The sequence below is a fragment of the Lytechinus variegatus genome, chromosome 18 (assembly GCF_018143015.1).
Source record: "Lytechinus variegatus isolate NC3 chromosome 18, Lvar_3.0, whole genome shotgun sequence".
Classification (NCBI taxonomy): Eukaryota; Metazoa; Echinodermata; class Echinoidea; order Temnopleuroida; family Toxopneustidae; genus Lytechinus; species Lytechinus variegatus.
Window position 1 is genome coordinate 3,268,448 of NC_054757.1, and position 23,814 is coordinate 3,292,261.

Sequence of the window (23,814 nt, forward strand, 5' to 3'; positions counted from 1 at the left end):
CAGCAGACTTCCTCTTAACCTTTTCATTATCTTTGCCATAATTTTCGAATTATGCGGTCAAAATTCATTTCCAAATCCACTTATTTGCTTGAATAGTTCTGTTGTTGTTCCTTTTTAATCTGTTCTCTTTTAGCTTTGAATATTCCTTCTTTAGGCAAGACCATTTTTTTTTAAACCAAAGTATGGGAGAGCGCGTTTTTTTTTTCAAATCCTTTCATTATGTGCTACAAAGGTTATGGTGCATTTGAACAGTGGCATACTGAGGGTGGGGATCGGGGTGCTCCCCCCAAATAAAAAAAAATATTACCAAGGAAAAAAGGGGAAAGGGAAATAACAGAAAACATAGAAAGTGAAGTATGATATCATTTTCTGAATGTTATGTCAAAATCACAAGATTGGATATTTTGATAAAAAAGTGGAAATTTTTGCTTGCTCGCTTCGCAACTTTTTAAAACATTTTACCCAATCTGCCATATCTTGCTCCTTCAAAATTGACTCAATGCACCGTTGCCATTGAAAGACATGAATCCTTTCCTGTTTGTCCTGTCAAACACATAATTAAACTTGGTGAAGGGTTCAATAACCCCTTGAAAATAGGATTCATGTCTTTTATAGGTACCATAGCATAATTTGTTTCACCAAATAATTATTAAAGGAACCATAATATATTTTGTTTAACATGATAAAAGGATTTGAATAATTATAAATTTTCCCAATAACAATGCAAATCTTCTTACTTGGGTTGACGAAAATTCTCTTCTTTTCTTACTTAGGAAGGAAAATTCAAGGGTAAAAGAAGCTTAAATGAAAAACAATATCATTCAGGTAAATGAATAAATTTGTAAATGAAATTTGACAGCATAATTCGAAAATTATGGCAAAGATAATGAAAAGATTAAGAGGAAGTCTGCTGATTAGCCAAAAGTCTAATCATCAAATTTCTCATTTCTGCCATTTTGGCGCAAGCCTCTTTTTGAACCCCCGAAAAAACGTCCCGTGTTCGCTCAAGCATGAACAAAAATTATTTTTTTTAAATGGCATTTCAAATTCATGAAAGTTAAGATCTTAGAGCATCTATTAACATCAAAATATAGATATAATGATTTGAAACAATTTTTTATGGACTTTTCAAAACTGTCCCTTTTTTGATACGCACTGTATAAGCTAAAACGTAAACAAAGTATAAACAACCATTCATTGCAAGGCATGCAATGAATAGATCAGCATCGTAAAATTGCCGGTACAATGTAGCTACAGACCCTATCTCACCAACGGAGACGTCGCCGCGACAGTCTCCAACTTATCAGTCGCTGCAGTCGTGGAGACGTCTCGGAGACAAAAATGGCTTGCGCTCTCACCAAGGAGACGTCTCGATGGAACGTTTGAAAGATCATACACCTGACTTGGAGCAGGAGGAGGGATATCAGCACGCGTTCAGTCACTTGGTTTCTGAAGTGGGTCAAACAGTGTGAAGAAGTGTCGCGGAGACGTCTCCGCAATGTATTATAATTTTTTTTGGTCTCCCGCAGGTCTTCGCGATGTCTCTGAGACGTCTCTGAGACATCGCGGCGACGTCTCAGCAGTCGCGGATATCATTAGTGTCCGAGACGTCGCAGAAACTGATGGAGACTTCTCGGAGACGTCGCGGAGACTAGAAACAGTCTCCAAAAATATTCAACATGTTTAATCTTCTTGCGACTCCTCGGAGACTCTATAATTTTCATGAGACGTCTCAGAGATGTCGCGGAGACGTCTCTGCAACTAGCAAAATTTGAAGTCGCGAACTAGTTTCAAGCCCAGTGAGATACCCCCTTTAGGCCTAAAGGCCCTATCTCACCAACGGAGACGTCGCCGCGACAGTCTCCAACTTATCAGTCGCTGCAGTCGCGGAGACGTCTCGGAGACAAAAATGGCTTGCGCTCTCACCAAGGAGACGTCTCTGCGTTGTCACAGAGACGTCTCCGCGATGTCTCAGAGACGTCTCCAGAGCAGGTGACAAGCACTAGCCCGACAGTCGCGGCGATGTTGCGGGAAAGTCTCCAAGTAGTCGCTGCGACGTCCTTGAGACATTTCTTAATTGCAAGCGAATCTCCGAGACGTTTCAGGCAGTCTCGGCGACGTCTCCGAGATGTTTCCGGGCAGTGGCGGTGACTTGGCTGGTAGTTTGCCAGGGTCTCCGAAAGGTTGCTGAGACGTCGCTGAGACGTATCCGAGACTTCCTCCTGCCTATATACACTTAGGTCTACAGCTATATCATTCGTATTTCTGACACCAGACAGTCAAGAACTCTCACCATGGACATCTGCAACGATGTTGATAAGCTGTTAGAACAGGATCCCTACCTGGATGATGAGAAGAAGGAAGCATTGGCCCTCGTGCTGATAGCTCTGGCCGTGAATAAGGCTAAAGCCAAGGGTAGGTATCGTGCCAGAAAGAGGAAGGCAAAGACAGAGTGGGTACGTGAGTGGCTCCTACAACGGCAACACCATGGCTGGTATGAGAAGCTGATGACACATCTGGAAGAAGGGGATTTGAGGTCCTTTAGGAATTTCCTGCGAGTGGATCCAGATATGTTCAGGAAGTTGGTGGCTCGACTTACGCCCAAGATCAAAAGACAAGACACTAACTTCAGGTTGGCCCTGCCCCCTGGTTTGAAAGTTGCCATCACTCTGAGGTTCCTTGCTACAGGAAACTCCTACAAGAGCCTTTCGTATGGCTTCCGCGTGGCTCCAAACACAATTGTTAGCATCGTACCAGAGGTGTGCCAAGCAATCTATGACGAGTTTCACGAGGAAGCCATCAAGTGTCCATCTTCACCTGAAGAGTGGAAGGAAGTGGCGAAGGGTTTTTCAGAGAAGTGGAACTTTCATCACGTGTGTGGTGCGCTGGACGGAAAACATGTCAGAATTCTCGCTCCTCCTGGCTCAGGCAGTGTGTATTACAATTACAAAGGCTTCTTTTCCATAATCATGCTTGCGTTGGTAGATGCTCACTATAAGTTCATGTATCTCAACGTGGGGACTCCTGGAGCTGACTCAGACTCTGGCATCTTCAGGGACTGCAATTTGTTCAAGGCACTCGATGAAGATCAAGCCAACCTGCCACCTGCAGAACCCTTTCCTGGTGGAGATCAAGATGTCCCGTACTTTTTGGTGGGTGACGATGCGATGTTGGCATCGAGAGTTTCCTCGACAGCAACAGCTGCTTCAAAAACTTGTTCCTTTTTCTTGCGACTTCCACTTGCCTTGGGTGGCATGCTGGAAGGAGTGGTGGCAGCAACAATTACAAAATAGGATCGATGGAACGTTTGAAAGATCATACACCTGACATGGAGCAGGAGGAGGGATATCAGCACGCGTTCAGTCACGTGGTTTCTGACGTGGGTCAAACAATGTGAAGAAGTGTCGCGGAGACGTCTCCGCAATGTATTATAATTTTTTTTTGATCTCCAGCAGGTCTTCGCGATGTCTCTGAGACGTCTCTGAGACATCGCGGAGACATCGCGGCGACGTCTCAGCAGTCGCGGATATCATTAGTCTCCGAGACGTCGCAGCAACTGATGGAGACTTCTCGGAGACGTCGCGGAGACTAAAAACAGTCTCCAAAAATATTAAACATGTTTAATCTTCTTGCGACTCCTCGGAGACTCTGTAATTTTCATGAGACGTCTCAGAGATGTCGCGGAGACGTCTCTGCAACTAGCGAAATTTGTAGTCGCGAACTAGTTTCAAGCCCAGTGAGATACCCCCTTTAGTCTTAATCTATATGGAGATCAAAAATTAATTCTTAAAAACTAATCAATTTCCATTAATGACAATACAAAATGTTAGGCTAGGCTATGGCTAAAGCCTATAGGCATCTCACTTCAGGGTGGACCTGTCTTGTACCTGCGGCCGACTAATGGTTAACAGAACTGGTTAATTCTGAACTTTAGGCCTACGTTTATGAGCTTGGTAGCCTTGGTTAAATAGGTCTATTCCGTGTATAGAACTAGTCCTAGATCTAAATGAATTTAGTTTAGATCCAGTCTAGTCCCTAGATCTACATAGACTATGCACTCTACACTCATGATCACGTAGGCCTATAACGTCAGGAACAAAATAATTGACGTCAGTGCGCAGAACATGCATGTGAATGTTAAACTCTTTTGATCGACAAATTGATCGATAAGCATTTTCTTTACAAATTTTTTATTTTTTAATATCCCGTGCTCGAAAGCGGCAATTGTATTACTAGTTTTGTATACGGACTAGACCTATTAAACTAAAGCTACATGCAACAAGCTCATTGGTTGAACGTACTTGCCTGCAAAATAGGCATGTTCTAATCCAAACAAATGCGAGGGCGAGCTGGAGAAAAATACTGTATTTTCGACCTCAAACCTTGAATTTAACAATGAAGAAGATGGATATTATTAATGACCAAACAATAGATGTGAGCAGTAATCGCGAGCTGGAAATTTTTGCTTTTATGACCTAAAATGATGATTTTCGAAACATTTTTTTTTAATTATCAATAATTTGCCAAAATAACTATGCAAATTTATACGAACGCGAGCTGAAAGTTTTAATAGACATTACTGATCTGAAAATGAACCTGCTTATAACTGTTTTCAGTGATGAGTACCATCAATGTCTTACAAAAAAAAAGATATCCATGATGAAAAATGGGCTGGTAATAAGCACATTTTTAATTAAAGACACAATAAACAAGTGCAAACCTAAATTTTCCTTCAAATCTAGAACTAAAAACAGAACATTTGAAACAATGTAACCATGAAGATAGTACGTGGGCATAGACATAACTGATGCGAGGGCGAAGCGCGATCGAACTGACATTTTTTTATCATTACAACCTTAAAACCTGACATTCTAATTAACTTTTTATCATCATGAACACGAAATCAAACAAGTAATGCGACCGCGAAGCGCGAGCTATTTTTTGTTTTATATTTAGACTTAAAATCGGATATTCTATTCAGTTTTTGTAAACCTGAAAAGGAAGGGTATCTATGAGTGTTTTTTTTACGAGATTTATACTTTAATCAAACTGGGGCATATTATTCACTGTCGGATCTTCCCGGATCTGAACCAGGGACTGGTTAGTGGCTAGGGCGAATCCGAACCGATTGACAGAGCTTAACACTGTTGATAGTTTGATTTGAAAAGTGAAAATTTTCACACTTTTTATATATAATAATAATAGCTGAATTTTTAAAGGGTCTTTTGCCTAAGGATACAAAGCGCTGCTTTTATTACCCCATGTAGCTTTATGGGCTCGAGCTACCGTCACCGGCGCTCAGTGCATGCAAGGAATTAATCCATGGGTCGAGAGCATGCAGCACAGTGCGAATAAATTTGTTGCTGAAGGAAAACACGCCATGGTTAGGATTCGAACCTAAGACCCTCTATTTAAAAGGCGTGAGTCAGAACCACTAGACCACAAACTCAGATTCTGCATCTGTAATTGAACGATTTTTGACGGGGGGGGGTTATATATTAAAACCGGGATATTCTAATCCCTGTTACAGAGAGCTCTCCACGTTCGCCTTGCGAAAACAAATTACAATTTAACGATAACTGTTTGCAATTTGACGCTCATCGACAAAATAATGCAACTGCGAGACCGGACAAGAACATAGTATAAGGAGCAGTTGGAATAGCAGTTTGTGACCGGACTGTTCATTGTAGGTCGACTTTGCCGAATTCCATTTTTCTCTACTATAACGAATGCAATACAATGGATTTCCATTTTTTCCTCACTCAGGACCTATGTCAAGCCGTATAAAAATGAACATGGAAATGTATTTTGTGCACTATAAGATCAGGCACTCACAAAAGTACCAGAGGTACAATGATGGATCTTAACCTCTCTTGTAACGTAATGATTTCCCCCTTTAAACCTTGGAATGCCCCTATATGTAAAAAATATCAATATTTGAGTATATTCCTATCATTTGCGCACAAATGGATATCCCGTCATTCAATTAACGAGATGCAGTTTTACGAAGAAATAATATTTAAAATATCACTTATATTACTTTCTTTCGGCAGAGTATGTCATCATTAGATGATAAATAACGTTTTGTTTACGTACATTGACAGTACTGTCCGACGTGATTCCCGAGACACGCGCATCGAAAAACACAGCCATCTACGATACGTGTTCCTCCATTCAAGCAGGGGTCTAAATATTTGAGAAAAATCGGAAAGACAAATGACAGTTTACATGGAGCTTATCGGCACTGGACATCATACTGGTGACACCACATTTGATCCCGCCAGTTGCTCCGGGCTTGAATTTCCGCCCTTTTGAATGGTTAAATAAGAGTAATTTGAATGATGATTCCAGTGAAAAAATAAGGAATATTTAGAACGTATGAAACCAAACTATGACATGATTAGAATCACGAATGCTAATCACAGTCACAATTACAACAGCAATCATCATTGCAATGGGCCTTTTCACACGTGAATCTTGAATCATCATTGCGATGATGGTTACCTGCATCGTAGACAATGAACGGAGAGGTCCTGAGGAGGTATTAGAGCGTAAAGAAATGAGATCAGTATTTTGGGAACTGGCCAGTGATAATTTTGTAAGTGAGAAGGAGAATTTTGAAATACAAGATACGGTGATGTATGGGGAGCCAATGAAGAGAACGCAAAATTGGGGTTATGTGCTCGGATTTCCTACTATGAAAGACTAATCTAGCGGCAGAGTTGTGAACCCTTAGGAGTGGAACAAATGCATGTCTAATTAGTTTGACAGTTGTCGGTCGGTCAAGTAATTTCCTCACCTTTCCAATTTTGAAAATACCGGATGACGCAGACCTGCAAATATGCTTGATAAATTATGTCTTAAAGTGTAAGATTGTTCTGAATCATTACACCAAGGTCACGTACACACTCACTACACTTCAGGGAAATATTATCGTTAAACAAAAGTCAGGAAATGGAGTAGTGTTTCTGAATTTTGAAGATAATATGTGTATAATCTCAGATGTTCGTTAATTAAGGCAGAGTGTGTTTATCTGAGACCAACCCTTAACATTTTGAAAGAAGTTATGAAGTTTTTGGGCTGCTTCAGCCTTCGCATTGGGTTTAAGTGGAAAACACATTTGTGTCGTCTGCTTATATTACATGCTGAACACCTTTGTGAGATTCTTTGAGTATAGAAAGTAGACTGGTTTAAAGAATAAAAAGGAGTGGGTCGACTATGACACCCTTTGGAACTCCGCAAATTAGGGGGAATGTTTCAGAAAGCGTGTCATTAATGATTACCTGTTGGGACCGACCATAAAGATATGAGAGGATCCATTCCAGGACGGTTCCAATGATGAATAATTCCTTCTCAAGGCGATTGAGTAGCCGATTGTGGTCAATAGTGTCAAAAGCGGCTGTATAGTCGGAAAAGGGACTAGCGCTTCTTCGCCCTTGTCCACAGCCAGCAGAAATCATTAAAAAGCTTAACCAATGCCATCTCTGTCGAGTGATAGTTCCTTTACGAAGACTGAGGCACAGGAAAAATGCCGAATCCCTCAAGATGAACTCTGAGCTGTGACGATACAATTCTCTCACGGACCTCACCGAAGAAAGGAAGGTTTGCGATGGGATGGTACTTATTCAGTGATTTTGGTCGAGTGCAGGCTTCTTTAGGAGAAGGAGTATAGATGACTTGAATGGTTCGGGGAAGAGACCGGAGGACAAAGAAAGGTTGAAAAGCTTAGTGATGAGAGGCAGGATTTTAAGAAGAGTGTCCTCCAATAGCCAGGTCGGGATTTGGTTCAATTTGCAGTGCTTTGAAGGTGGTGATGTGATGAGTTTCCTTACTCCTAGATCAGAGACGGAGAAATTCTGAAAATTTGCACTGAGATGGACCAACTGGAGGAGTAGATGCTGGTGCCGAAGATGAGTTAAAAAAGCAGATACAACATTTGATATATTATCGACAAAGAACGTAGCAAACCTATTAGCAAGTTCACAGTCAGAACTTTTGAGCGATCAGGAAGAATCGGCAAGTGATGCGATGAGGAGAGTGACTTTGCAAGACCAAGGAGCGTCTTAATTGGTATCAGCATCGGCGATACGATTTTTTAGTTAGGTTGACTCATCCTTGTTGATCCATTAAATATAGGATTCACACTCGATACGATAAAGATCCTTGTCTGAAGAAAAGTCCCGACTTCATCACGACGTTCAGCTCGGCGTCTTCGTTTCTTTGCCTCCTGGATCTCATCGGTGAACCATGGTGATTTAGGTCTGATTGTGAAGATTCTTGTCCGGAGAGCATCATGCCTATCTAACAAAGTGCTGAGGAAAGCACTCTGGTCAAGAATCGAACCAATTACATAGGGAATCCATGTAAATTTTTCGATACTGCCTGTAGCTAACTTGCTTATTTGGGTTCACTGGCTTGGTGAGGTTAGCAGAATGATCTGAAGGCATCGAAGACAACACATTGACATGGTGGATGTCATCGGAGTCTGAGTCTCTAGTGAAACATGGGTCCAGGGTATGGTCGGCACGGTGTCTGGCTTCTTGAACATGCTGCTTAAACCCTAATCCACCATCTATTAATGACTTTGAAAAATTATCATTTGGGTCATCAATCCCCTAGTATTACAGGAAAGATGTCATTTTCTAGGAGAGTTAAAACCCTTCCAAGGAGGCCCTATTAGAGAATTCATTGCTCGTGGAAGGAGGGGGAAAGGCTTAGGATTAAGTCGAATAACTCAAAGGAGGAAATGCTGTGGTTTGGATTTACAGTACACCGGATAGTTGATTTATGAAGAACAAGTATACCACCAGCTCTTGAGGATACACGGGGTTGGTTGTTAAGTCATAATTTGGCAAGGATTTCAGATCTGCTAAAATTTAAGAATCTCTACTGCTGTCCACAGAGAACCATGGTTCAGTTATGACTAAAACATCAATCTGATTTTCTACAACTAAATCAGTAACTGTGTGAGTTTTATTGGTAAAGGACCGTGCATTCCACCAGCCACTGTGGAAGCCATTTAAAACCAAATTAGTTGGTGCCAGTGATTGCGATCTTTGAAACCTCTGCTTACGTCCTCTATGAGTTTGACGTCGTCGACCGAAACCCAGATCACAAACTCTGTTCCACATGGGCTGAGCTAATTAACAGCTGGTGTGGATGACTGTTCAGTTGGTATAGAGGATTTACATCATAACAAGTACGATTTGGAGTTAAAACATGATCAATAAAATGTAAGGTGGTGTCATGATCAGAATGAAAATATTAAGTTGCTGTGACGGCCCTGTGTTGGGCTCAATATCACCAGGCATGCCAGAGGGCCGTTTCATAAAGCTGTTCGAACTTAGGAGCCACTTTAAAGACGACTGGGGAAGCTTTCTTACGGGCTAAACTATTGCCAATGAACAGTTTTGTGTACCTTTTGTATATCAATAAATAAATCATTTCACATCCGATCATGAAAAGAAGACAAAAACAATGCATCAGGAAGTATTAAAAAAGTGAATTCATGCATTAATATAATGGGCACCTGCTCCTTCGTGACGTCGCAAATCCAAAACTTAATATTCCAATAACTTTTTATCTTACGGATTTCCCTCAAATACTTTCACCAATATTTATCATTTTTTCTGCTATTTTAACAAACTTTTCTTCAGGGTGAACTTCCCAGGTCAGCAAAATGTAACCCCAAACTTTGCCCTACAAACCCTCCCTCACATTACAATACCTGGTGTAAAACAAGCTACCGCTCTCGTTGCGGATGAAATGTAGGCCAAGGAAATGTTTGATATTTGGGATTTATAGACTTCTACCGATTTATACGTCAGTCTTGGATGCCATTCACCTCCTTCTCTCCCATTCCCGCATATTATCCGATGAGAAGAAGATAGAACTTGAATACCTTCGGAAGAGAAAATGTAATGTTTTAAAGGGGTACCCCGGATTGAAAATTATATCTCAATAAATCAAGTGAAATTCACCTTGAAAAAAAAACACGGAAAATGTTAGCCAAATATCATAACAAAATTTGTTTAATTTTAAATCTAAGCAAAAAAAATTATAGACAACAATTATATTGTCAGCCGTCATATTATAAACACACACACACATATATATATATATATATATAGTGTGTGTGAGAGAGAAAAATGGACGAAGAGAACAAAGGTAGGCGTAGCTTAAATCAAGGTTTCCCAGATAGAGCTATCTACCCTTTTGGAAAAGCTGGCCCCCAGCTTTGAACGCCGGTGCCTTAACCACCAGACCACACAGACGGGTTAGTGGCTAGGGCGACCCCGATCCGATTGACCGTCAGATAGACAGATTTTCGACACCATACCAATTATAATTTCCTTTGTCGGGTGAAGTTGGGTTTTGAACAATGACAAGCCGCCATGCCTCAGTTGGATCAAAGCCATTGCTTTGATACAGTACACGTATGGGAGAAAGTATGTATAGGCCTATATATTATATTTGCGGCCAGCAAAATATGAGAGCGGATAACTAGCATGGTGCCCGGGGTAATGGTAACTACATTAGGGCTCGTATAGAAATCGGGTTGATAAAATCAATCAGACGTCATTAGACAGCTTAGAATAACAGAAATCAATTAGAAGGACTGATATCTTACCGAAAACGCAAGATAAAGACCACAACAGCTGAGCACCCTTCATGGCGAGGGTTTTTTTATGAGAAGTGATCTTTTCACCTTCACACCAAAGCCCTTTCTATCGGGATGAAGTATAACAGTAAAAGATTTCGTGGTTAAGCGTACAACTATAAAATATAATTTCCTCATAACTAATTTCTTTCTTCGTAGGCAGTTAGATTTCAAAGTAAAGGAGAATGATACGATAGAAAAAGAGGGCATGCAATCATTTATTTATTTTAACTAGCTGTTGGAAGGACGGAAATTGGCAGTAATAGTTCCCAATTCCCATCATTTCACACAAAATAATACTATAAACATCCATAATGGCTCCAATAAAGTATTTTTATTGCGCACAAGATGGTATCATTTCAGAAAGCAATAAAACCAAGACACGTTTTTAGCGGTCGCGATAACTATGCATTGACAAAACAAGTGGACATATTAATTTATTTGGCTTACTTCGTGCGAGGCATTAAAACAGCAATTTGTGACCAGCTAAACTAACAAGTGGAATGCCTCTGGCCGTCTCACCTGCATCACGCGGTTCAATATAGCAGCAGTGCTGACTTTGAAAACTACTCTAACTCGCACAAGATGTTCAGTGATACATGGTTACTCTTATGTCCACTTTTTATGAATTAGACCAATAAACTTACAGAGATATGATGGTTATTCAACAAAAAACCCGTACATGGCCAAAGTTCATTGACCTTACATGACCTTTGACCTTGATCATGTGACTTGAAACTCGCACAGGATGTTCAGTGATACTTGATTACTCTTATGTCCAAGATTCATGAATCAGATCCATAAACTTTCAAAGTTATGATGGTAATTCAACTGATACACCCAATTCGGCCAAAGTTCATTGACCTTTGACCTTGGTCATGTGACCTGAAATGCGCACAGGATGTTCAGTGATACTTGATTACTCTAATGTCCAAGTTTAACGAACTAGACCAATAAACTTTCAAAGTTATGATGGTAATTCAACAGATACCCCCAATTCGGCCAAAGTTCATTGACCCTAAATGACCTTTGACCTTAATCATGAGAGCTGAAACTTGCACAAAATGTTCAGTGATGCTTGATTACTATTATGTCCATGTTTCATGAATCAGATCTATAAACTGTCAAAGTTATGATGGGAATTCAACAGATACCCCCAATTCGTCCAAAGTTCATTGACCCTAAATGACCTTTGACCTTGGTCATGTGACATAAAACTCACGCAGGATGTTTAGTGATACTTGATTAACCTTATGTCCAAGTTTCATGAACTAGGTCCATATATTTTCTAAGTTATGATGACATTTCAAAAACTTAACCTCAGGTTAAGATTTCGATGCTGATTCCTCCAACATGGTCTAAGTTCATTGACCCTAAATGACCTTTGACCTTGGTCATGTGACATGAAACTCTAATAGGATGTTCAGTAATACTTGATTAACCTTATGGCCAAGTTTCATGAACTAGGTCCATAGACTTTCTAAGTTATGATGTCATTTCAAAAACTTAACCTCAGGTTAAGATTTCGATGCTGATTCCTCCAACATGGTCTAAGTTCATTGACCCTAAATGACCTTTGACCTTGGTCATGTGACATGAAACTCTAATAGGATGTTCAGTAATACTTGATTAACCTTATGGCCAAGTTTCATGAACTAGGTCCATATACTTTCTAAGTTATGATGTCATTTCAAAAACTTAACCTCAGGTTAAGATTTGATGTTGACGCCGCCGCCGCCGTCGGAAAGCGGCGCCTATAGTCTCACTCCGCTATGCAGGTGAGACAAAAAACAATAATAAGTCGCCCAAAATAAATTTTAAATTTTTTATTGAGCTTGAAAAGGCACCCCGCAAACGTCTTTCTTCTTCTTCTTTTAAGCTGTCACCATTAGTCTTGGGAAAAGCAAACATGAATAAAACAAGTCTGTAGATTATTTTGTTTAGTGATTATGAACTTGGTAAGATCATTTACCTTCTTTACTTTCTTTACTCTTAGGGAAATGATAAGATATGCTTGGTAAATTTGAAATAAACCCCGATTAATCACAATAGCTCCATTCAACAAAAATGTTCACCTTCAAACAATGATTTGGATTCACAAAGATAACAAAAGATTTAAATGATTTAAATAGATGACCTTTGGAATTCGTTTCAATTTCTTTGTATATAAAAAAGGAAATATGATATACAATTTTATACTTGAATTCCTTTTTAAGTATAATACATTCCATCATAAAATAAAAACAGTAGTCACGTTCGCGATAAAGACATACGGGTTAATAGTCTGTGGATGATGTAATATACAGTGCGTATCAAAAAAAGTTCACACTTCAAAAAGATCCTGTAAAATTATACATTTGTAATATCCTGAAGATTTTTCTACATTTTAACATTAGTACATATCCATTTAGGCAAATGACGATATAAATATCAAAAAATATTTCCGCTTGAGTGAGCACCACTTACTTTTGAAAAGTTAGTGAAAAATGATTTGCGCAGAACTTTGAAATAGTTATGCGAATAAAAGAAGACCTTAATCTTGAATAACACGTGGAATTTAGCTAGTAGAATTTATTTGAATATATCTTTTACATTTTTTAACTTGTTTCCTCGCACAAAATACTTCGAAGAGTGCATTGCGCCCACCCACTCCCCCACAAACCGAGGCCATCAAGACGATATTTGCTTTACACTGAGCTGTGATTTACATGAAATTGCTTAGGATTGATTTTCATTTTGTAAATCACGGTAAAGCTTGGAAAAACTGTGGAGAAGCAAGTATTAAAGGAAAAATGAAATGTAAACCCACTTTAAATGATAAAAACTTAGTGAAAAAATGCTGGAGATGTCTTTTGTTCAGATGCAGTTATGTCCTCAGATCCAGCTGGCACGAAAAGGGTAATGGTTGTGCTCTCTAAGAGTTGAAATTTCAATTTGGGTGGCAAAATTTTTACAAAATGCTTAAATGTATCTGTTTTATCTAACTTTACTAAAAATGCAAGGGAAATGTATGAAAAATGTTTCGCAGGGTAAGTTTGATTTAGCCCGTTCAAGTTGACACAGCGTGAAAACAAGCATTTCTGCGCAAACAGATTTCAGCGAGCTTTACAAAAATGGACACTGCGGACTCAAGTGCAACATTCTGTCAAAACCTTTACTTTCATTTGATAAATGAGACCCAAACCCAAGATTATATGTAAAAAATACCCAGATGTTATTTAATTCCCATGGCCTTTTCAAAGTGTAAACTTTTTTTTGATACGCACTGTATATCTTTGAGCTGTTGGCATGCCGTCCATCTTGTCAATCTCATCGTGCATTACGACGTCTTTAAGGGGGTATGGTCGAGTTAACTCACTTGCAGAGCAGAGGAAGATTTCCTCCAGTCATTGAATATCAGAGGCGTAGCTACGGGGGGGGGCACGTGCACCCCCCCCCCCCCGAGATTCGGTGTTCCCCTCAGGTGCCCCCTCCCCCCGAAAAAATTGGCATAGCAAAAAAAAAAGGAGGAAGAAAGGAGAAAAAAAGAAGAGCAAAATATGGGGAGGAAGTCGAGTGAATGAAATAATGTGAGAGGGAAGACTTGCAAAAATAAAATCTTTCATGTTACCATATAAACTTTTTTTTGCGTGCGCTTCTGGCAAGAATTGCCTGTTCGATGAGATTCATATCTTGCTCAATAGGCTGGTATGGAGCAAGTTTTGAAGTCAATGTACAATACATATTTTAGCTCGGACATCTAGCTTTCATCATTTTTTTTTTCATTTAACAAATTTAAGTGCTCTGTAAAATGTCCGTTTTATGGTCTACATATCAGCATTTTAAGCTCCTGCTATGGAAGCTTAAAAGTGCCACCGAGATGTTGAGATAATTATCTCGGGAAGTCGACATCTTGATAGCAAAAGATAAGATGATTAGATCCCAGATCTCATCATGTCGACATCTTTTAGAAGAGATGATGAGATGACAAGATCCCGGATCTCATCATGTTGACATCTTGTAGAAGAGATGATGAGATGACAAGATCCCGGATCTCATCATGTCAACATCTTTAAGAAGAGATGATGAGATGACAAGATCCTGGATCTCATCATGTTGACATCTTGTAGAAGAGATGATGAGATGACAAGATCCCGGATCTCATCATGTTGACATCTTGTAGAAGAGATGATGAGATGACAAGATCCCGGATCTCATCATGTCAACATCTTTAAGAAGAGATGATGAGATGACAAGATCCTGGATCTCATCATGTTGACATCTTGTAGAAGAGATGATGAGATGACAAGATCCCGGATCTCATCATGTTGACATCTTGTAGAAGAGATAAGACGACAAGATCTTGGATCTCGTCATGTCTACATCCTTAAGAAGAGATGATTAGATGACATGATCATGGATCGAAGATCTTGTCATCTCATCATCTCTTCTACACGATGTTGACATGATGAGATCCTGGATCTTGTCATCTCATCATCTCTTCTACACGATGTTGACATGATGAGATCCGGGATCTTGTCATCTCATCATCTCTTCTAAAAGATGACGACATGACGAGATCCTGGATCTTGTCATCTCATCATCTCTTCTAAAAGATGTTGACATGATGAGATCCGGAATCTTGTCATCTCAACATCTCTTCTAAAAGATGTCAACATGATGAAATCCGGGATCTTGTCATCTCATCATCTCTTCCAGAAGATGTTGACATGATGAGATTCGGGATCTTGTCATCTCATCATCTGTTCTAAAAGATGTCGACATGATGAGATCTGGGATCTCGTCATCTTATCTTTTGCTATCAAGATGTCGACTTCCCGAGATAATTATCTCAACATCTCGGTGGCACTTTTAAGCTTCCATATCATGCTGCGTGGTCACATTGTTTGATTTGCCAAGTTCATATTGTCTAAGTGTATTCCATAATGTTCCATCAAACAAATGTATTCAGAATGCCCAGATTCTAGGTCTAAATCTAAAACATGCGCGATAGCCTGCATGTTCTCACGCTTCACGATCGCATTATTAATGATATCCAATCAACTATTCTATTCATGTTTTATAAAATATGAATAGAGTGTACCGCTTTTAGGTCTAAAATCTCAATTGTCTTCCTCTCGCGCTCACATCAATTGTTTAGTTACATACCTATCCCATTTATTAATAAAGAAAGTACTTCGAATGACCATTTTTAGGTCGGAAAGTCAAAACATTTGCTCGCGCTTCGCGCTCGCATTACTGCAATATATACCGTCTTCGTGAGTAACTGTAAGTAGTCCTTAACAGGTCCCTTTTCGATATTAAATGCTAGAACAGTTAATAAAAATTTCTGCTCGCGCTTAGCGTTCGCATGTAGTTACATACGAATCTTGTTCAGGATCACACATAACATTGCCCAGAATATTAAATTTTCAGGACAAAATACATGAAAGTAAAAAAAAAGAAGCGCTCGCACCTTTTTTTTAATAAAGCTTATGACATTATTTCATGTTTTTGTTGTTTAAAACTAAGAAGTGACTGATCGGGGAAAATATTGGTGAAGATAATTTCGGGCACCGTCCCCTATTGGTCAAAGTCGGATCCAACCTTGTGACACATACACACACACCGTAAAAAATGGTGCCCCCCTGAAAAAGCAAGGACCCCCAGTGCCCCCCCCCCAGGAAAAAAATCCTAGCTACGTCACTGTTGAATGTTTATACAAAACGGGTTCCACAAATGGCAGCCTAGTGTCACAGGCAGTGGCGTATCGTGGGTCATGGCATTGGAGGGGCACCAGCAAAATTTTTGAGTCAATTAGTGAGCGCGAAGCGCACTCGGTTGCCAGGGTTTACTGACCTAATAGAGGTATGTAAAGAAAAGTGACATTAAACGGATATATCTCTCTGATCAAATAATTCAGCGAAAGGAGTGAGCTAAAATGTGTTGATATTCAGACCTAAAAAGGGACATTTTCATGAACAATTTAGTCATTTTAATCATGATTAACATACGCATCTCACTAATCAAATATTGAGAGCGCCTTGCGAGCGCGAGCTCAAAATGTAGAAAATTCAGACCCGAAGAGGGGCATTTAAGACTTGTTTGTGGGAATTTACGAAGACAATACGTATTTCACTAACCAATAATATTGATGCGAGCGCAAATTATTGATATTCAGATCAGAAAGTAGTCATGAAAAAGAAGCATAATTATGTCACTACAAAAAACCATAATAACTGGTAGTGCGAGGAAATATATTGGGTGCTTATCGACTTGAAAACGGGAGTTTTAGTACAACAGGATTATATATCTCGTTAAACAGATAATGCGAACACCAGGTAGGAACAAAATAAAGACGTAGGCCCTGAGTAAATTATGTTTGATGAAGTCATGAAAAATGTTTCCTATGTAATATAACATAACATAATTCTATATAACATTATAATGAACAATAATTTCTTATTTCCTACTGTGTTTATCTTCATTTCTCCCTCTTTTTCTCCTTTTACCCGTTTTTTTTTTTTTGGGGGGGGAGTTACGCCACTGAGCACAGGCTAAGGAGTGAGACTGTGGAAATGGGAAATACTCTTTCTGTTAGTACTTTTTTGGAAAAAATATTTTTTATTATATTTATCCTTTATTAAAAAAATAGAAAGAAAAATATCAGAAATACGTCCTGAAATGCTTTCTCGCTATATGAAAAAAAATCACAATCTATGTGGAAAACATACTTTATGTCAAATCCATTGATACGTAGAAAATTGAATATTCCATAATGTTTTTATGACAGAAATAATTATTATTTGCCTTCGTCGCATTTACAGTTAATTTATAAATATCATTCGTCACATTTGGACAAAAATGCCAATGCTCATAACTTTTCGATAATCCTGACATGTATATAGAACAAATATGACATTTAAGTTACAATTTAGGGTAAAATGTTTGAATGCTACCAACGACAATTGCATGTATAATATAGCTTAAATTATAGGCCTATACTGGCATAGTAAAACTTACGCTTATCTCGTTTCGGAAAATAGCTAGTATAATAACCCTGCAGAACAACGTTGGCGTGGTCCTTGTAGAGACTTTGTTCTGACGGCTAATAAACATAAAAACATTGAATTCTGACAAGAAATTTCCATAGCCTTCACCTCACTTCCCACTTCACCACGCCCTGGTCTCACTTGACCTGCACTCACACGTACCGCCTTTCCTGTACACGGCTTTTAGCATTCTGCCTACATGGCGAGGATAACGCTTATCCCTGACGTAGCGACAGCGAATAATTGTACGCATGGACGCATCGCGTTCTAATATAAGTGTTCAGTCCTAATTAAACGAACTTTGACATAAGTTTTTGTTTTAGAGATGGGTCGATTGAACCCTATTTCGTTGAAGACCACTAGGAAATTAGAGGACGAGATCTTTCACTCCATGAGTCTACCTCAAAATATTCTTTGATTTTTCTGTTTCGAGACAAGCCTACTTATTCCAAAGGCTTCATTCCCCTTTAAAGGACACCATGTCGTTCTGACAATCGACGCTGCTCTTAAGGTCGGAGATCTTGCCCGCGGGATTGGGGTACTTGAGGTCTGTGCAGCGGAGGAGACCCTATTTTCTGCCAAAATTCCCGTTCCGGAGCATCACCAATTTAGCAATATAGAAGGTGCGGTACATACGATTGAATTTGCTTCTATGTCATTTGATTTTGAATTAATTATTTCCAGGATTAACTCTAACTTAAAAGATCTGCTCTGACTTCCAGTTTGCCTACGAATATCATACAAGGCACTGATTGGCCAAGTCCCTAGCTTACATTTCTGAGCTTTCACAAAGCAAACTTCACAGACACACCCACAACCTAAGCAGTTCTAACAATAATTTGCTCCTTCACATACAACTCGTAATACAAAAAAATAACTTTGGAAGATCGTGCATTTGCCCGCGCGGCTTTCAAAACAAGGAATGACCTGCTATATAATAATAAGATCCTCTCAATCAGAAAAAAACATTGAAACTTGACTAAAAAACATATCTTTTCCATTAATCTCCATGCATTTTTCCCCTTTACCTATCTAAATTGAAGCATTCAGGAGCTCTTAATTACAGCGCAGAAGAATATTATGCATATATAATTACTATGACATTATTATTATTGCTGTTGTTCTTGTTATTATCATTATCATTATCATGATTATACCTTTACTCAATTAGAAATGAAATAAAGGATAGAAAGTTGTCCAAGTCCTGATTTTCTTGATCACGTAAAAGAGTGTAAGAAAACAGCGCCACCTTGATTTTCCTTCACTGAATCAGCAGTGGACATGGAAATAGCTTCGCTTTGGAACTCCATTCATAGGCGGCGGAAGCGGGGGGGACGTGTCCCCCCCCCCCCACCCTAACGCTCCCCCCCTAATTTTTTTTGGGATAACCTTTTTTTTTTTTTTTTTTTTGCTTGTCACCTTTTTTTCCTGCGTCCCCCCCCCCCCTAAATTCACTTGGACCCCCCTGAAACGTGTGTTGTCCCCCCTAAAATTTAGGTTTATGACCTTTTTGGGGGGCGCTTGTCAATTTTTTTACCTGTGTCCATCCCAAAATTTCAGGTGGACACCCCCTAAATTTTTGGCTTCCGCCGCCAATGACTCCATTGGATCTGTTTCACAAAAAGAGGTATGTACTTCCATAATAGGGCCTATTCTGGTTCCTGAATGACCTCCAAATGAATGTCGGATGATGCGTCTCGCTTTGTTGGATGATCAAATTGTATTTTCAAAGACAGAGGCAGTTATTTCGACTGCGTCTTCCCAACGTTCTCGGCTTGTCCCCCAAACAGAAATTACACAAAGATACATCATGAATTTGAATTTATCATAATTTCTATTGAATATCAAATGCTGCAAATTCACAGAGTGAATGAAAACGAAATTGCCCATACATCATTTAGAAAATACTGCGAAAATTGTGTCATATTTCCAACGTTCATACAGTAACATAAAAGTGCAAACTTAAGGTTGGATAAAATGGATTCGTAGGTCACAAGCACACGAACGATCGATAAAATGCTTTTAAAAAATCCTCAAATATAATACATTCATGAGAAAAAAATTATCTGCTTTATAACAACTGGGAGACTGAATTTATCGCTTAATATCCCCCTTTGATGCAAGTTCTTTTGCCGTGTAAGCTTCATTTGATCTATACTTATCAGGCTGTTCGTTTTTATATAAGTGATTTTGTTGGTATTCCTATAATTAATTTCAAAGTTCAGTGTTCCACTCTTTTATAATTATTATGTACATATCATACCAATTCCACTTTAGATGAATAAAGTATAGCACTAACTAACATTTCATATTCGTATATCATATGGGGGCACCGATGTGATGACGTCACGATTTTTTTTTACAATTTCAGAGTGTTGGATACCATATTTTGGTAAAGCATGGTATAAAAAAAACCCACTACAAAAATTGGGTGTGAATCGGGTCATGGGGGGGGGGCTGAGATATGACCTCATGAATACATGATTAGCCCTGCCATTGAAGTCCGTGTATTGTTGACATGGTTCTAAATGTAAGGAACCACGCAGTCTGCAAGGTTACTTGGCAAGCTGAAAGTGATATTCACAACTTAACTAGCAAGGTATTCTTTCCATGCATTAGTATAATATATTGTCAAACAATAAACATTGATTTAATAATAATAATAATAATAGACAGTTCTTGTATAGCGCATAACACATTATAAATAACGTCTCTATGCGCTTCCAAAGGACTTGGATATTATTACCCTGGCTTTAGCCTCGCAGCCTTTTACAGCGCGATGGCATTTCAAGGAATAAATTCCTGCTTATTATCATTATTTTTATTATTACTATTATCATCATTTATTATCATACTTAACGACCAGTACTCTCCCCAAATTAGCCATTTTATCAAGTTTATCAGTTTTAATTGCCGAGTACGCTGACTTGCATCAATTTCATTTATGTACCTTTTTACTAATATGTTGTTTGATTGCCTCGAATAAAGGAATAGATTTCTGTATACCAAAAAGATATATTGTTGTCTAGCCCCGACTTATAACACAATTCAAATCAATTTCTTTTTTTAATAAAACCAAATAAAACATGTACTACAAGGAACTCAATCCCACCACGAGTAACTTCGTTTACCCAATCACTTAGACGATTCAAAATCATAAAAAGAAACGGACAATATTCTCAACTTCTCTTCCGCAGAGTAAACAAATTTTTTAAGAATTATTTTAAGTTTTACCAGATCCTTATTCATATCAGGTATCATATTAAGAAGCCTCTACTGAAAGCAACGAACTGTCGAATTCACCGTACACCGTAAAATAGCTCTGAAATAATACTACATAATATTCATCATCAAATGATACGCCATCAGCAAGTCATCTCCGAGAAAGAGAATTCAATTGGTCATTTTTTTCTTTTAACATGACTTTATTTTCAATAAGCTTAAAAAATACGCAGGGCACAAGGGTCCATTTACATTTGTATTACAATTTTCTAGTTGTGATTTGTATCTGAATTTGATAATTTGTCAAAGTGCATAATAATGCATACATTGAATATGTATAGAATATCTTTAATCATATTCTTCTCTACTCGAAATATGTCCATGATCATCTAATAAATCGTTAACATGGTTAATGAAACGAATGCCTCTATCCCGCCAGTCTTTTACAAATATACTCTTTCCACCAATTTTAACATCAGAATTATAATGTACAAAATAGGAGTAGCCTGCCAAAAATGAGAAGTAGACTGAGCATGGCGGACAAAGTAAGAATGAGTTTGAAAAAGCTCCTTCCAAAAACAATTTCAATTTATATACAATAAAATTTAGTATACATGTATATCCTCTTCAGTTCACCCAACGGCACTGACATTATGGGTCGTAAAAATGCGTACATTAAAATGTGTAACATGTTTACATTAAGTCGATAATGTGATTCTAATGATGATGATGATTATCATTTTTATTATCATATTATCATCATTATATAACCCGTGCGCAGCAGCGTCTTTGCTCATTGCCTGACGAAGTCTAGCAGCTTGCAGACGAAACGTCGCTCGTTAATTCTACTACTCAAAGATTATCATTATTATTGTCACTATCATCATTATTTTGATGGGGATGATGGTGATGATGATAATGTTGATGATGCTGAAGAGAATGTTGATGATGACGATGATGGTGATTGTCATGATGATGATGATGGTGATGATGATAATGTTGATACTGATGACAATGTTGATGATGGCGATGGTGATGATGATGATGATAAAGATGTTGCTTATAATGTTACACTACTCTGTTCTGAGTGTATTTCGGACAATCTGAATTATCGGGGGCAAGGATGATACACTGCTCTGTTCTGAGTGTATTTCGGACAATCTGAATTATCGGGGGCAAGGATGATACACTGATCTGTTCTGAGTGTATTTCGGACAATCTGAATTATCGGGGGCAAGGATGATACACTGCTCTGTTCTGAGTGTATTTCGGACAATCTGAATTATCGGGGGGGATGATACACTGCTCTGTTCTGAGTGTATTTCGGACAATCTGAATTATCGGGGGCAAGGATGTTACACTGCTCTGTTCTGAGTGTATTTCGGACAATCTGAATTATCGGGGGCAAGGATGATACACTGCTCTGTTCTGAGTGTATTTCGGACAATCTGAATTATCGGGGGCAAGGATGTTACACTGCTCTGTTCTGAGTGTATTTCGGACAATCTGAATTATCGGGGGCAAGGATGATACACTGCTCTGTTCTGAGTGTATTTCGGACAATCTGAATTATCGGGGGCAAGGATGTTACACTGCTCTGTTCTGAGTGTATTTCGGACAATCTGAATTATCGGGGGCAAGGATGATACACTGCTCTGTTCTGAGTGTATTTCGGACAATCTGAATTATCGGGGGGGGGATGATACACTGATCTCTTCTGAGTGTATTTCGGACAATCTGAATTATCGGGGGCAAGGATGATACACTGCTCTCTTCTGAGTGTATTTCGGGCAATCTGAATTATCGGGGGCAAGGATGATACACTGCTCTGTTCTGAGTGTATTTCGGACAATCTGAATTATCGGGGGCAAGGATGATACACTGCTCTGTTCTGAGTGTATTTCGGACAATCTGAATTATCGGGGGCAAGGATGATACACTGCTCTCTTCTGAGTGTATTTCGGACAATCTGAATTATCGGGGGCAAGGATGATACACTGCTCTCTTCTGAGTGTATTTCGGACAATCTGAATTATCGGGGGCAAGGATGATACACTGATCTCTTCTGAGTGTATTTCGGACAATCTGAATTATCGGGGGCAAGGATGATACACTGCTCTCTTCTGAGTGTATTTCGGACAATCTGAATTATCGGGGCAAGGATGATACACTGATCTCTTCTGAGTGTATTTCGGACAATCTGAATTATCGGGGGGATGATACACTGATCTCTTCTGAGTATATTTCGGACAATCTGAATTATCGGGGCCAAGGATGATACACTGCTCTGTTCTGAGTGTATTTCGGACAATCTGAATTATCGGGGCAAGGATGATACACTGCTCTGTTCTGAGTGTATTTCGGACAATCTGAATTATCGGGGGCAAGGATGTTACACTGCTCTGTTCTGAGTGTATTTCGGACAATCTGAATTATCGGGGGCAAGGATGATACACTGCTCTGTTCTGAGTGTATTTCGGACAATCTGAATTATCGGGGGCAAGGATGATCTATGATCCATTCTATTCCACGAGGTCCGCTCACGCCCAAGTAAGACCAGGTCTCTTTCCTGTTCCATTGGGTCTTCAAAAAAGGAGTAGATTTCCCGTCAAGTCCGAGCTGGAAATGGCTGTCGGTTTGCTCGATCCAAAAAGAATCAAACTCTGAACGATCACAGTGAAGATCGATGTGACCAGAAAATTGTGTTGCAGGTATAGGACCAGATATACCGCTTTGGTTCGCCAAATTATTGCTATTCACTTTTATGGTAACACGTTTCAAAGGACCAACACAGAACCCTGCATTAGAGACAAATCGGGAAAAATCCGTTGCCATGGTTGCTTGAACCCGTTGCATAAAAGATTTTATTATGGTAACTTTGTCATCAAATGGCAAATACCA

General features: G+C 39.0%; 1 protein-coding gene across 1 annotated transcript; it reads left to right on the forward strand.

Annotated features, from left to right (window-relative positions):
- Nucleotides 1–2,294: 2,294 nt before the first annotated feature.
- LOC121432144 lies at nt 2,295–3,293 on the forward strand. The gene has a single exon (XM_041629999.1). It carries the CDS (start codon nt 2,295–2,297, stop codon nt 3,291–3,293), a length of 999 nt encoding a protein of 332 aa, XP_041485933.1.
- The last annotated feature ends 20,521 nt before the right edge of the window (nt 3,294–23,814 follow it).